The 13,596-nt window shown below is 47.4% G+C and overlaps 1 protein-coding gene across 2 annotated transcripts in view; it reads left to right on the forward strand.

Annotated features, from left to right (window-relative positions):
- The window catches only part of il6r (interleukin 6 receptor), a 38,638-nt gene that overhangs the window by 15,077 nt on the left and 9,965 nt on the right, over positions 1 to 13,596 (forward strand). For both annotated transcript variants that reach the window (XM_079503451.1, XM_079503452.1), the window contains exons 5-7: positions 110 to 233; positions 7,290 to 7,471; positions 9,141 to 9,316. In XM_079503451.1, the coding sequence (XP_079359577.1) occupies positions 110 to 233; positions 7,290 to 7,471; positions 9,141 to 9,316 (482 nt within the window). The remainder of the gene's footprint in view (positions 1 to 109; positions 234 to 7,289; positions 7,472 to 9,140; positions 9,317 to 13,596) is intronic.

The raw sequence follows: 13,596 nt of genomic DNA on the forward strand, positions 1-13,596 counted from the left end.
ACAGACAGACAGACAGACAGACAGACAGACAGACAGACAGATGTTTCTCTCATCGTGACATCATCATCCAGAGTGATGTAGATGTTACCCGTCTATGTTGGCCCTGCAGGTCCTCCAGAGCAGCCAATCCTGCAGTGTTACAAGCGATCGCCCAGCAGTAAGATCCGCTGTGATTGGACGCCACAGCGGCCGGTCTCCGCCCACACGTCCTGTTCCCTGCTGCTCTATAAGGGGTGAGAACCGTCCGGCATCTTGTCCTTTCCTTTTTATGATTGGTTGATTGATTGGTTGATTGATTGATTGATTGATTGATTGATTGATTGATTGATTTGAATACTTTAGCGGTTTGCAAAAGAAAAAACAGTACAGTACAAGGTCTGCTGCTAAGAAGATTTAAACCCGAAGAAAGCCTATGGCTTGTTTCCATTGAGGTCCTTTGGTACTCAATTCATCAAAACAATTAATGGCATACAAATATACAATACTCTATCCTTACATGTCCTTGTTGTAAGGATAAAAATCACACCCGTGTGAACTGAGTGGTGTAAGGTCTGTCTGACGTAATGAAATCATGTCTGACGTAATGAAATCACACCCGGGTGTGATTTCATTACCTGGCTTTGTTTGTGCAGAAAAAATGAGCATGGTTGCTATGTTCACCCTGTTCACCCGAGTGTGATTTCATTACGTCATTACAACAGGGTGAACATAGCAACCATGCTAATTTTTTCTGCACAAAAAAGCCAGTTGTAGGAGTGGTTTACACCACTCAAAAACCCCTTTACCGAAGATAGACGATCTACAAGCTCACAACTACAAGCCAATCTACAAGCATGTGAGCTTGTAGATCGGCTATCTTCGGCCAATGTTCCCCTCAGAATGTTTAAGGGTTCAAGTTGTTAATGCCGTGTATAGTGTCACGCTCCGTGCGCAACCCCGCGTACGCAAGCTCGTGAGTCCAGCCCGTATTGGTCAAAAACCTTTCCGCTCATGCGTCTGGCCCATAGAGTATATAAAAGGATAGAGACTGATCTGGCTCGAAGCTCCGCAACCGTTGCTAAAGGATGGGAAGCTTTCGTCATCGAAAACAGTATAGCTGTCAGTGTTATTTTTGCATGGCTGTGTTGTTGAACACATACACAGCTTGACGTCCGGAAAGTTGCACGATTGATCGACCAAGGTGATGGCGATAATACTAATCACCACAGTGCATTTCACGAAAACCCCTGTCAGGCGGTCGTAAGTTGATTGAGTTAATTGGTAGCTGTTTCTCAATGTAACATGTCCTCGTATTTCTAGTATATTTAAATAATGTCCCAGTGCATAGCCTACTGCAGGCCCTGGTTGACTAGATTTTTAAGACATTTTGAAGCTCTTGCTACTGAAATGATCGATTATTTATATGGAGAAATCCTGTCATTTAACTTGCATCTCAATGGGTGAGAAAGAAAGCTTGCCATCTCCCCTCTCTTAGTAACCGTTGCTAACGTGCCTATTGGACAAGGACGGGTTGGGGAGGGACTTATAGCGAAGGGCTAATTGGCCACCATGCCAACCGCGCTTCACATCTCCCTCTGGCTTCTGGGGACTTGGGTTTGGGTGTGACTGAAGTCACGTTGGCTTTTAAAGGTACTTGTTTACTTTATTCCAGCACTGGCAGTTTTGTATGTGTTCATGAGGTGACAGTACTTCATTAGACCCCTTGGTGTGGTTGTTATGTGCAATGATGTCTTCCCTTTGAATTTTGGGTTTCTTCCTGGAAGCTGAGACCGTGACAGTCAAACGTGCCGGCAGTGCCGGCCCTGAGCAATTTGGTGCCCTAGGCAGGATCTTCCGTGATGCCCCCTTGAAAAATGACCATGGCCCCCTTGTGTTCTAAAGCACTGTGTTTTTGCTTGGTGGATGCCCCCCCTCCCCTCATGATGCCCTAGGCCTGTTCTGCCTGATGGGAGGGCCGGCCCTGCGTGCCAGAAACAGTGCTATAGTGACATCATCATATCTCCTAACCCCTCCCCCTTTATCATACAACAACAGCTGTGGGTGTGGCTTCAGTTCAGGTGGATCACCACCCACCAGGCAAACCAGCATATACTGGTGGGCGTGTCCACATAAAAACGACATTTTAACCATTACTGTACACTTTTTTTTTGAAAAAAACTAAAAACTAAAACAAAACGTCCTCCTTATATAATATCAATAATAATAATAATACTAATAATAATAATAATAATAATAATAATAATAATAATAATTCTAATAATATTAATATTAATGTTAATGTTAATAATACTAATAATACCTGATGATCATGTTTTAGGGTGGAAAAAAACCACGGCACTCCATCATTAAAGTGTAGTTTCTACCCTCTGGGCTCCATCTTGTGCCACCCTTATCCCTAAACGTATTTTTTACTATTTTGAAAAACATTTTAAAATAGTTCAACTAGCCGATCTACATCTAGACATTGTGAGCTTGTAAATCGGCTGTTTGAACTATTTTAAAAGGTTTTTTTAAATAGTGACAAATTAGTTTAGGGATAGGATAAAGGTTAAGGGGTGGCGCAAGATATAGCCCTATACAGTGGCGTGCACAGATAGACACTAGGGGGTGCTAGAGCACCCCCTGCCCTTTTGGCAATGTGCCCTTTTGAAAAAAAAACAACGTTTTTTTTCTTTTTCTTTTTTTGATTTTTCAAAAATAGCAGACCTACAAGCTCGTAGCGCGCCACTCGGTGGCGCGCTATGAGCTTGTAGATCTGCTATTTTTCAATAGCTAAAGCATAACATAATGCTAACACCAAAAGGGGTTCCCGCCCAAAATGGATTAAGGCAACCGGCCGGTTCCACGCGCTGCACAAGGTGCCCTTTTTTAACTTGAGCACCTGCCCCTCTAAATGTCTGTGCACGCCACTGATCATGGACATCATCATTCACGCTCAATACACAAGCCTCTGGTGTCCATGACGATGGTCTGAGGCATCCCGTATCCACGGCGACGGTCTGAGCCACTAGAGGTTTCGGGTGGCTCGCAATCCAGTGACATGTTCCAGCGATGACATGAATGACACAAAACAATGTGACTCACAAGGGTTTGACCTACACCAGTGTCGATTCCGTCCACTAAAACTAAGGCGAAAAATGTTCGTCGACTAGCTTTTTTCACTGACAAACTAAATTGAAAATAAATGAAAACTAAGCTATGACGACTACAACTAAGACTAAATATATTGACAATTTCGTCAAACAAATAAAAACTAGTAAAATGTTAGGAAGGGACTAGTGGACAAGAGATCCAGTGAGTCATTTTACACTTGGTTGCATGTTGAAAATATCCGATCTACAAGCTCACAATGCATCGCAGCGCGACACATTGTGAGATTGTAGATCGGCTATTTTCAATTCAGCAAATGTAAAATCAGTCATTACGACGGCATCGAGGCCTGCCAAAATACATTTTTGACTAAAACTAGACTAACACTAAAACATCTGCTCAGGTCTGCTCATGAGGGGCGAGACAACGCAAGCATAAAAAATAAAGTCGCTGGCGTTGTCGCCTGCGACCTCTCAACTTCTCTGCGCGTCCAAAAATAAACGCACCTCTCATCGAAAATGAATTACTAGACGCGTCAGTCGCTGCCCGTCTGTAAGGACATTATAGTCACTGGTTCTCAGACATTATCTGATTATGTCATGGACCTCAAATTAATATTTTGCCGCGGTTATTCTGTGCCAGGGACAAGATACAAGACGTGTGCTGTTGTTTCAACGACATCTAAACAATTTCACATCTTTTTGAGATTTTTATGGAAAATAGCCGATCTAGAAGGTCACAACGTGTCACATCGCATCACCTTGTGAGCTGTATAGCTTGTTTAGCCTGAAGTATTGATTCACATTAATTTGGCTGGGGACCCACTGGACCCCTGGGAGTCCCCAGACCCCACTGGGGACCCACTGGACCCCTGGGAGTCCCCAGACCCCACTGGGGACCCACTGGACCCCTGGGAGTCCCCAGACCCCACTGGGGACCCACTGGACCCCTGGGAGTCCCCATACCACACTTTGAGAACCACTGTTGTAAGGAAGGGGTTTTGGTTAATGATGGAGTGCCGTGATTATTTTCCACCCTAAAACATGATCATCAGGTATTATTATTATATACAATACCTACAATATACTGTAGATGCAATAAAAACAATGTCCTCTCCAGAGGACCCTACTGTAAATTATTGTTACATTCTCAATTTTATGGGATTACAATTTACATTTTAGGCATTTAGCAGACGCTCTTTATCCAGAGCGATTTACATTAAGCAAGAACAAAAACATGGGAATACATCACATATGTAAAATGCATTTATCAAGAAACATGCGTAAGCTAAGAACGTAACTAGAACATATCTATATAATGACACTATACATATAAACTATACATATGCTATACTATGCTGTACATATATGACGTGCTATGACTACATACAATGCAATTATTGTGCTGTCTACATGACATGCTATAAGTCTGTTTCAAATGCTATCTAAGTCTAAAAAGTGCTGTCTAAGGGGGTAGGGTAAGTGCTATGGGCCATGATTGAGTCTGAAAAGGTGGGTTTTCAGACTACGGCGGAAGATCGGGAGTGATGCTGCAGTTCTGATTGCAACGGGAAGTGCATTCCACAGTTTTGGGGCCAGAAGGGAGAAGAGTTTGGGACGTGTGGAGCGTTGTCCCGGCGTTTTTAGTGAGGGTACTTCCAGCTTCCCAGCTTTCCTGGGATGTGATGACGATGATCAGATAGATGTGTCACTGAGGGACAGAAAGACCAGTGCAGAGTTGAGACGGAGGATGGGTGTGGAGGCCATAGTGGGTGTGGTGAGGAGAGGCAGACTGGAGGCCATAGTGGGTGTGGTGAGGAGAGGCAGACTGGAGGCCATAGTGGATGTGGTGAGGAGAGGCAGACTGGAGGCCATAGTGGATGTGGTGAGGAGAGGCAGACTGGAGGCCATAGTGGGTGTGGTGAGGAGAGGCAGACTGGAGGCCATAGTGGATGTGGTGAGGAGAGGCAGACTGGAGGCCATAGTGGATGTGGTGAGGAGAGGCAGACTGGAGGCCATAGTGGGTGTGGTGAGGAGAGGCAGACTGGAGGCCATAGTGGGTGTGGTGAGGAGAGGCAGACTGGAGGCCATAGTGGATGTGGTGAGGAGAGGCAGACTGGAGGCCATAGTGGGTGTGGTGAGGAGAGGCAGACTGGAGGCCATAGTGGATGTGGTGAGGAGAGGCAGACTGGAGGCCATAGTGGATGTGGTGAGGAGAGGCAGACTGGAGGCCATAGTGGATGTGGTGAGGAGAGGCAGACTGGAGGCCATAGTGGATGTGGTGAGGAGAGGCAGACTGTAGTAAGGAAGGAAGAGAACGGAGGATGGGAGTGGAGGCCATAGTGGGTGTGGTGAGGAGAGGCAGACTGGAGGCCATAGTGGGTGTGGTGAGGAGAGGCAGACTGTAGTAAGGAGGATGGGAGTGGAGGCCATAGTGGGTGTGGTGAGGAGAGGCAGACTGTAGTAAGGAGGATGGGAGTGGAGGCCATAGTGGGTGTGGTGAGGAGAGGCAGACTGTAGTAAGGAGGATGGGAGTGGAGGCCATAGTGGGTGTGGTGAGGAGAGGCAGACTGTAGTAAGGAGGATGGGAGTGGAGGCCATAGTGGATGTGGTGAGGAGAGGCAGACTGGAGGCCATAGTGGATGTGGTGAGGAGAGGCAGACTGGAGGCCATAGTGGATGTGGTGAGGAGAGGCAGACTGGAGGCCATAGTGGATGTGGTGAGGAGAGGCAGACTGGAGGCCATAGTGGATGTGGTGAGGAGAGGCAGACTGTAGTAAGGAAGGAAGAGAACGATTGGGTGAAGAAAGTAATGTCGATTAACCTATAGGGGACAAGACCCAGTAGCCGGAAGATGTCGGCTGACATGAAAGCACTCGGCATCGACCATGGTCATGGACTGTTCCCGGTGGAAGAAAGCCATATCGAGAGTCCAGTCCAACCCAGCGGTGCCTGGAAAACGGACTTTAAACCGATGATGATGATGATGATGATGATGATGATGATGATGATGATGATGATGATGATGATGGGAAATGAATCACCATTCACACAATAGACATAATCAGACGCGCCTCCTTTCCAACATGGGACCCTATTTCCTGTTGCACTTTCGCTGCAGGACATTTCACTGGCAAGAACACATTCTTGTCCTGGCTACACGCCAGGCCAAGAACACATTCTTGTCCTGGCTACACGCCAGGCCAAGAATGTGTTCTTGCTATCTATCATGAACGTGGCAGTGTAGGAAACGACTCCTTGCGTGCACAAGGTCCTGCTTGCATCAACTTCCTGTTTCCTATGATGTGCCACATTTTTGGGTCGATGAATGCCAATCCTCATTTTAGATAGTGCTACACCACTGATGTGTTGACCATGCAGTATTTTTGAAAAGAAGAGGAGAGGAGAGGAGAGGAGAGGAGAGGAGAGGAGAGAAGAGAAGAGAAGAGAAGAGAAGAGAAGAGAAGAGAAGAGAAGAGAAGAGAAGAGAAGAGAATCAATTTGGAAAAAATCTATTTGAGAAGATTCAACTTCTAAACAAACACAAATAACGTTTTGATAGCTATACAGTGTACAGATTGTTTTTGTTTTTGCCACTACAGCTACAGATCTTTCCAATCTACGTAAATCAGTACACTTCATCTTACACGACTGTGTGACTGTGGCTCAGGAGGTAGAGCAGGTCATCCAATGATCCATGGGTCGGCGGTTCGAATCCCGGCTCCTCCTGTCTACATGTCGAAGTGTCCTTGGGCAAGACGTTGAACCCCAAATTGCTCCCGATGTGCTGGTTGGTACCTTGCATGGCTTCCGCTGCAATCGGTGTATGAATGGGTGAATGTAATGCACAATCTACGTATGTAAAGCGCCTTGGATAAAGGCGCTATATAAATGCACCATTTACCATTTAGACAGGAGGACTAACCACCTCTCCCCTCCCCTCCCCTCTAGACAGGAGGACCAACCACCTCTCCCCTCCCCTCCCCTCTAGACAGGAGGACTAACCACCTCTCCCCTCCCCTCCCCTCTAGACAGGAGGACTAACCACCTCTCCCCTCCCCTCCCCTCCCCTCTAGACAGGAGGACTAACCACCTCTCCCCTCCCCTCCCCTCCCCTCTAGACAGGAGGACTAACCACCTCTCCCCTCCCCTCCCCTCTAGACAGGAGGACTAACCACCTCTCCCCTCCCCTCCCCTCTAGACAGGAGGGTGACCCGCCGTGGAGGACAGAGTGCTCGTACTCGTCGCGTCTGTCCCGGTGGTGGTGTGCCGCGGAGCACACCGAGGACGAGCACAGGGCCACACACAGGGCTGTGATGTGTGTGTCCAGCCTGACGGGCAGCAGGCTCAGCCCCATGCTGGAGTTCAGCCCTCTGGGCATCCGTAAGTCACTGCGCGTGTGTGTGTGTGTGTGTGTGTGCGTGCGTGCCTGTGTGTGCGTGTGTGTGCATGTGCGTGTGTGTGTGTATTAGGCTGACCAGATGACCCCCTTTGCGTGGGACAGTCCCTCATTCCCAAGACATTTCAGGCGTCCCACAAATGGAGACCCTGTCTGTACCACAGTGTGACTGCAAAGCAGGCATCATTCAGTGTTCAAATGCTCTAATAGTTTGGCCCCTAATAGTTCTGTTGTAAAGCTCTCTCATTCTCTTTTCCTGCAAGATGTGTGACGAGAAATATCTACAAATAGGCTACAGTGGCAGAGGAGGCTGAAAAACAGCTGAAAAGACACACACATCTAACTAACTAACTAACTAACTAACTAACTAATATAGGCTGGGTGGATCAAACAAAGTAATAGATAAGGAATACAAAGACTCCGCACACCATTTTCTGCTCCCAGAAATATCTTTACTTTACGGTGGTAACGTTTCGGGGCTTCGTAAAGATATTTCTGAGAGCAGAAAATGGTGTGCAGAGTTCTTTGCATTCTTGATATAGTACCAAGTCGGCCATACCACCCATGACCAAAATTAGTATTTGAAAACAAAATGCGAGACACCAGAGTTAATAACAAAATGATAGACAAGATTAGGCCTATGGCCGAATATGACATCAAGGCATTAAAGGTGAGACATGGTAGGTGAATAGGGAAAAAAAGTTAACTATTAGCTATCACAATGAAACTTTAAATATGCAAATTAGGCATTATATGCGCTAATTTGCATACATTTCGGGACGATGAGATCGGATAAAGCCAGGTTCAAAATGATTGTTTAATTTTGTTGACATATTAGAGACAAAGAAAATTACAGAAGGGATTTTAGATATCTCTAATTATCACTCCACAAATCAGAAAATAGTGTCAACAGGCATAAAAAAAAACCAATTTTCGGCATGTTTTTAGGTATAAGATGTGATGTAAATCAGGCTGTGAATGATATATCAACAAACCCATCTGTAAATATCTGCAGAATATAGTTATGAATAAGACTGGAAAGTTTGGTGTATGTGAGTGCAACTGAAGTGGAGATTCTTTGTCCCAGGTATGAGGAAAACTCATTTTGAGTTGTAAAACGTTTTATTTGAAGCCACTATTTTGAGACAAAATATCTCATCCAAATCTTGGCAACAACATATAATGCCATATATCATTGGAAAGGTCTGGACCTCGAGCTGACTGTGGTTTGATCCAAATATGGTCACTTCCTTTGTACCAACAACCGATCATGAAAATTGAGAGGGTGGATTTTCACCCAGCAAAACGAGCTGAAATAAACTACTAAAATAAACATCTAAATCTGTGTTTTGAATGTTTATTTTGCTTTAGTTTGGAAGAAAACAAAAAAAAACCTAACCCTAACCCTAACCCTAACCCTAACCCTATGTTTAGAAAGCAAAATAGCAAAAAAAAAAAAGGAAAAATCATGATTTCACCTACCATGTCTCGCCTTAAGTAATAAGTTGCTAACCCCGTCCCGTCTCCAACAGTGATAACGTGCATATTAGACAAGGACGGTTTGGGGAGGGCCTTATAGCGAAAGGCCTTATTTCAAGGGAAAGTTAGCAAGCATTCTTCATCCTCTCTCTCTCTTCCCCCCCCCCCCCCCAGTGAAGCCGGACCCCCCGTCGGCGGTGAGCGTGACCCAGGTGGAGGGTCAGGAGAGAAGGCTGAAGGTCACCTGGGGTCCCCCGCTGTCCTGGAAGAGCAAGGACCACTTCTACATCCTGCAGTACGAGCTGATGTACCGGCCGCTGCAGTCCACCCTGGAGGACACTGTGGTACAGGTATGTGTACTGTACTCCTGTAGTCCACCCTGGAGGACACTGTGATACCGGTATGTGTACTGTACTCCTGTATAGTCCACCCTGGAGGACACTGTGATACCGGTATGTGTACTGTACTCCTGTAGTCCACCCTGGAGGACACTGTGATACAGGTATGTGTACTGTACTCCTGTAGTCCACCCTGGAGGACACTGTGGTACAGGTATGTGTACTGTACTCCTGTAGTCCACCCTGGAGGACACTGTGATACCGGTATGTGTACTGTACTCCTGTAGTCCACCCTGGAGGACACTGTGATACCGGTATGTGTACTGTACTCCTGTAGTCCACCCTGGAGGACACTGTGATACCGGTATGTGTACTGTACTCCTGTAGTCCACCCTGGAGGACACTGTGGTACAGGTATGTGTGTACTGTACTCCTGTAGTCCACCCTGGACACTGTGGTACAGGTATGTGTACTGTACTCCTGTAGTCCACCATAGACACTGTGATACAGGTATGTGTACTGTACTCCTGTAGTCCACCCTGGAGGACACTGTGATACAGGTATGTGTACTGTACTCCTGTAGTCCACCCTGGAGGACACTGTGGTACAGGTATGTGTACTGTACTCCTGTAGTCCACCCTGGAGGACACTGTGATACAGGTATGTGTGCTGTACTCCTGTAGTCCACCCTGGACACTGTGATACCGGTATGTGTACTGTACTCCTGTAGTCCACCCTGGAGGACACTGTGATACCGGTATGTGTACTGTACTCCTGTAGTCCACCCTGGAGGACACTGTGGTACAGGTATGTGTACTGTACTCCTGTAGTCCACCCTGGAGGACACTGTGATACCGGTATGTGTACTGTACTCCTGTAGTCCACCCTGGAGGACACTGTGATACAGGGATGTGTACTGTACTCCTGTAGTCCACCCTGGACACTGTGGTACAGGTATGTGTACTGTACTCCTGTAGTCCACCCTGGAGGACACTGTGGTACAGGTATGTGTACTGTACTCCTGTAGTCCACCCTGGAGGACACTGTGATACCGGTATGTGTACTGTACTCCTGTAGTCCACCCTGGAGGACACTGTGGTACCGGTATGTGTACTGTACTCCTGTAGTCCACCCTGGAGGACACTGTGATACAGGTATGTGTACTGTACTCCTGTAGTCCACCCTGGACACTGTGGTACAGGTATGTGTACTGTACTCCTGTAGTCCACCCTGGAGGACACTGTGATACAGGTATGTGTACTGTACTCCTGTAGTCCACCATGGAGGACACTGTGATACAGGTATGTGTACTGTACTCCTGTAGTCCACCCTGGAGGACACTGTGATACCGGTATGTGTACTGTACTCCTGTAGTCCACCCTGGAGGACACTGTGGTACAGGTATGTGTACTGTACTCCTGTAGTCCACCCTGGAGGACACTGTGATACAGGTATGTGTACTGTACTCCTGTAGTCCACCCTGGAGGACACTGTGATACAGGTATGTGTACTGTACTCCTGTAGTCCACCCTGGAGGACACTGTGATACCGGTATGTGTACTGTACTCCTGTAGTCCACCCTGGAGGACACTGTGATACCGGTATGTGTACTGTACTCCTGTAGTCCACCCTGGACACTGTGGTACAGGTATGTGTACTGTACTCCTGTAGTCCACCCTGGAGGACACTGTGATACCGGTATGTGTACTGTACTCCTGTAGTCCACCCTGGAGGACACTGTGGTACAGGTATGTGTACTGTACTCCTGTAGTCCACCCTGGAGGACACTGTGATACAGGTATGTGTACTGTACTCCTGTAGTCCACCCTGGAGGACACTGTGATACAGGTATGTGTACTGTACTCCTGTAGTCCACCCTGGAGGACACTGTGGTACAGGTATGTGTACTGTACTCCTGTAGTCCACCCTGGAGGACACTGTGGTACAGGTATGTGTACTGTACTCCTGTATAGTCCACCCTGGAGGACACTGTGATACAGGTATGTGTACTGTACTCCTGTAGTCCACCCTGGAGGACACTGTGGTACAGGTATGTGTACTGTACTCCTGTAGTCCACCCTGGAGGACACTGTGATACCGGTATGTGTACTGTACTCCTGTAGTCCACCCTGGAGGACACTGTGGTACAGGTATGTGTACTGTACTCCTGTAGTCCACCCTGGAGGACACTGTGATACAGGTATGTGTACTGTACTCCTGTAGTCAACCCTGGAGGACACTGTGATACAGGTATGTGTACTGTACTCCTGTAGTCCACCATGGAGGACACTGTGGTACAGGTATGTGTACTGTACTCCTGTAGTCCACCCTGGAGGACACTGTGATACAGGTATGTGTACTGTACTCCTGTAGTCCACCCTGGAGGACACTGTGATACAGGTGTGTGTACTGTACTCCTGTAGTCCACCCTGGAGGACACTGTGGTACAGGTATGTGTACTGTACTCCTGTAGTCCACCCTGGAGGACACTGTGGTACAGGTATGTGTACTGTACTCCTGTAGTCCACCCTGGAGGACACTGTGATACCGGTATGTGTACTGTACTCCTGTAGTCCACCCTGGAGGACACTGTGATACCGGTATGTGTGTACTGTACTCCTGTAGTCCACCCTGGAGGACACTGTGGTACCGGTATGTGTGTACTGTACTCCTGTAGTCCACCCTGGAGGACACTGTGGTACCGGTATGTGTACTGTACTCCTGTAGTCCACCCTGGAGGACACTGTGATACAGGTATGTGTACTGTACTATAGTCCACCCTGGAGGACACTGTGATACAGGTATGTGTACTGTACTCCTGTAGTCCACCCTGGAGGACACTGTGATACCGGTATGTGTACTGTACTCCTGTAGTCCACCCTGGAGGACACTGTGGTACAGGTATGTGTACTGTACTCCTGTAGTCCACCCTGGAGGACACTGTGATACAGGTATGTGTACTGTACTCCTGTAGTCCACCCTGGAGGACACTGTGATACAGGTATGTGTACAGTGTACTGTACTCCTGTAGTCCACCCTGGAGGACACTGTGATACAGGTATGTGTACTGTACTCCTGTAGTCCACCATGGAGGACACTGTGATACAGGTATGTGTGTACTGTACTCCTGTAGTCCACCCTGGAGGACACTGTGATACAGGTATGTGTACTGTACTCCTGTAGTCCACCCTGGAGGACACTGTGGTACAGGTATGTGTACTGTACTCCTGTATAGTCCACCCTGGAGGACACTGTGATACCGGTATGTGTGTACTGTACTCCTGTAGTCCACCCTGGAGGACACTGTGGTACAGGTATGTGTACTGTACTCCTGTAGTCCACCCTGGAGGACACTGTAATACAGGTATGTGTGTACTGTACTCCTGTAGTCCACCATGGAGGACACTGTGATACCGGTATGTGTACTGTACTCCTGTAGTCCACCCTGGAGGACACTGTGATACAGGTATGTGTGTACTGTACTCCTGTAGTCCACCCTGGAGGACACTGTGATACAGGTATGTGTGTACTGTACTCCTGTAGTCCACCCTGGAGGACACTGTGATACAGGTATGTGTACTGTACTCCTGTAGTCCACCATGGAGGACACTGTGGTACAGGTATGTGTACTGTACTCCTGTAGTCCACCCTGGAGGACACTGTGATACAGGTATGTGTACTGTACTCCTGTAGTCCACCCTGGAGGACACTGTGATACAGGTATGTGTACTGTACTCCTGTAGTCCACCCTGGAGGACACTGTGATACAGGGATGTGTACTGTACTCCTGTAGTCCACCCTGGAGGACACTGTGGTACAGGTATGTGTACTGTACTCCTGTAGTCCACCCTGGAGGACACTGTGATACAGGTATGTGTACTGTACTCCTGTAGTCCACCCTGGAGGACACTGTGATACCGGTATGTGTACTGTACTCCTGTAGTCCACCCTGGAGGACACTGTGATACCGGTATGTGTACTGTACTCCTGTAGTCCACCCTGGAGGACACTGTGATACAGGTATGTGTACTGTACTCCTGTAGTCCACCCTGGAGGACACTGTGATACAGGTATGTGTAGCCTACTGTGCTTCTGCATCCTGGAGTTCTTGTTGTGAAATATATATCTTATACCAGGAAGTCTCACTGAGGTCGAGAAATATCACTGCGAAATCTCAACATGCACACTGCAACATCAGTGTTGCCATTTCGCAAGGCAAGACTGTATACACATGGACATTGTGTGCTGACCCCATATACAGTGTTTTCCTGTGTTACTGTAAATGATTTTTG

This window comes from Electrona antarctica, assembly GCF_951216825.1.
Source record: "Electrona antarctica genome assembly, chromosome: 6".
NCBI classification, from domain to species: domain Eukaryota; kingdom Metazoa; phylum Chordata; class Actinopteri; order Myctophiformes; family Myctophidae; genus Electrona; species Electrona antarctica.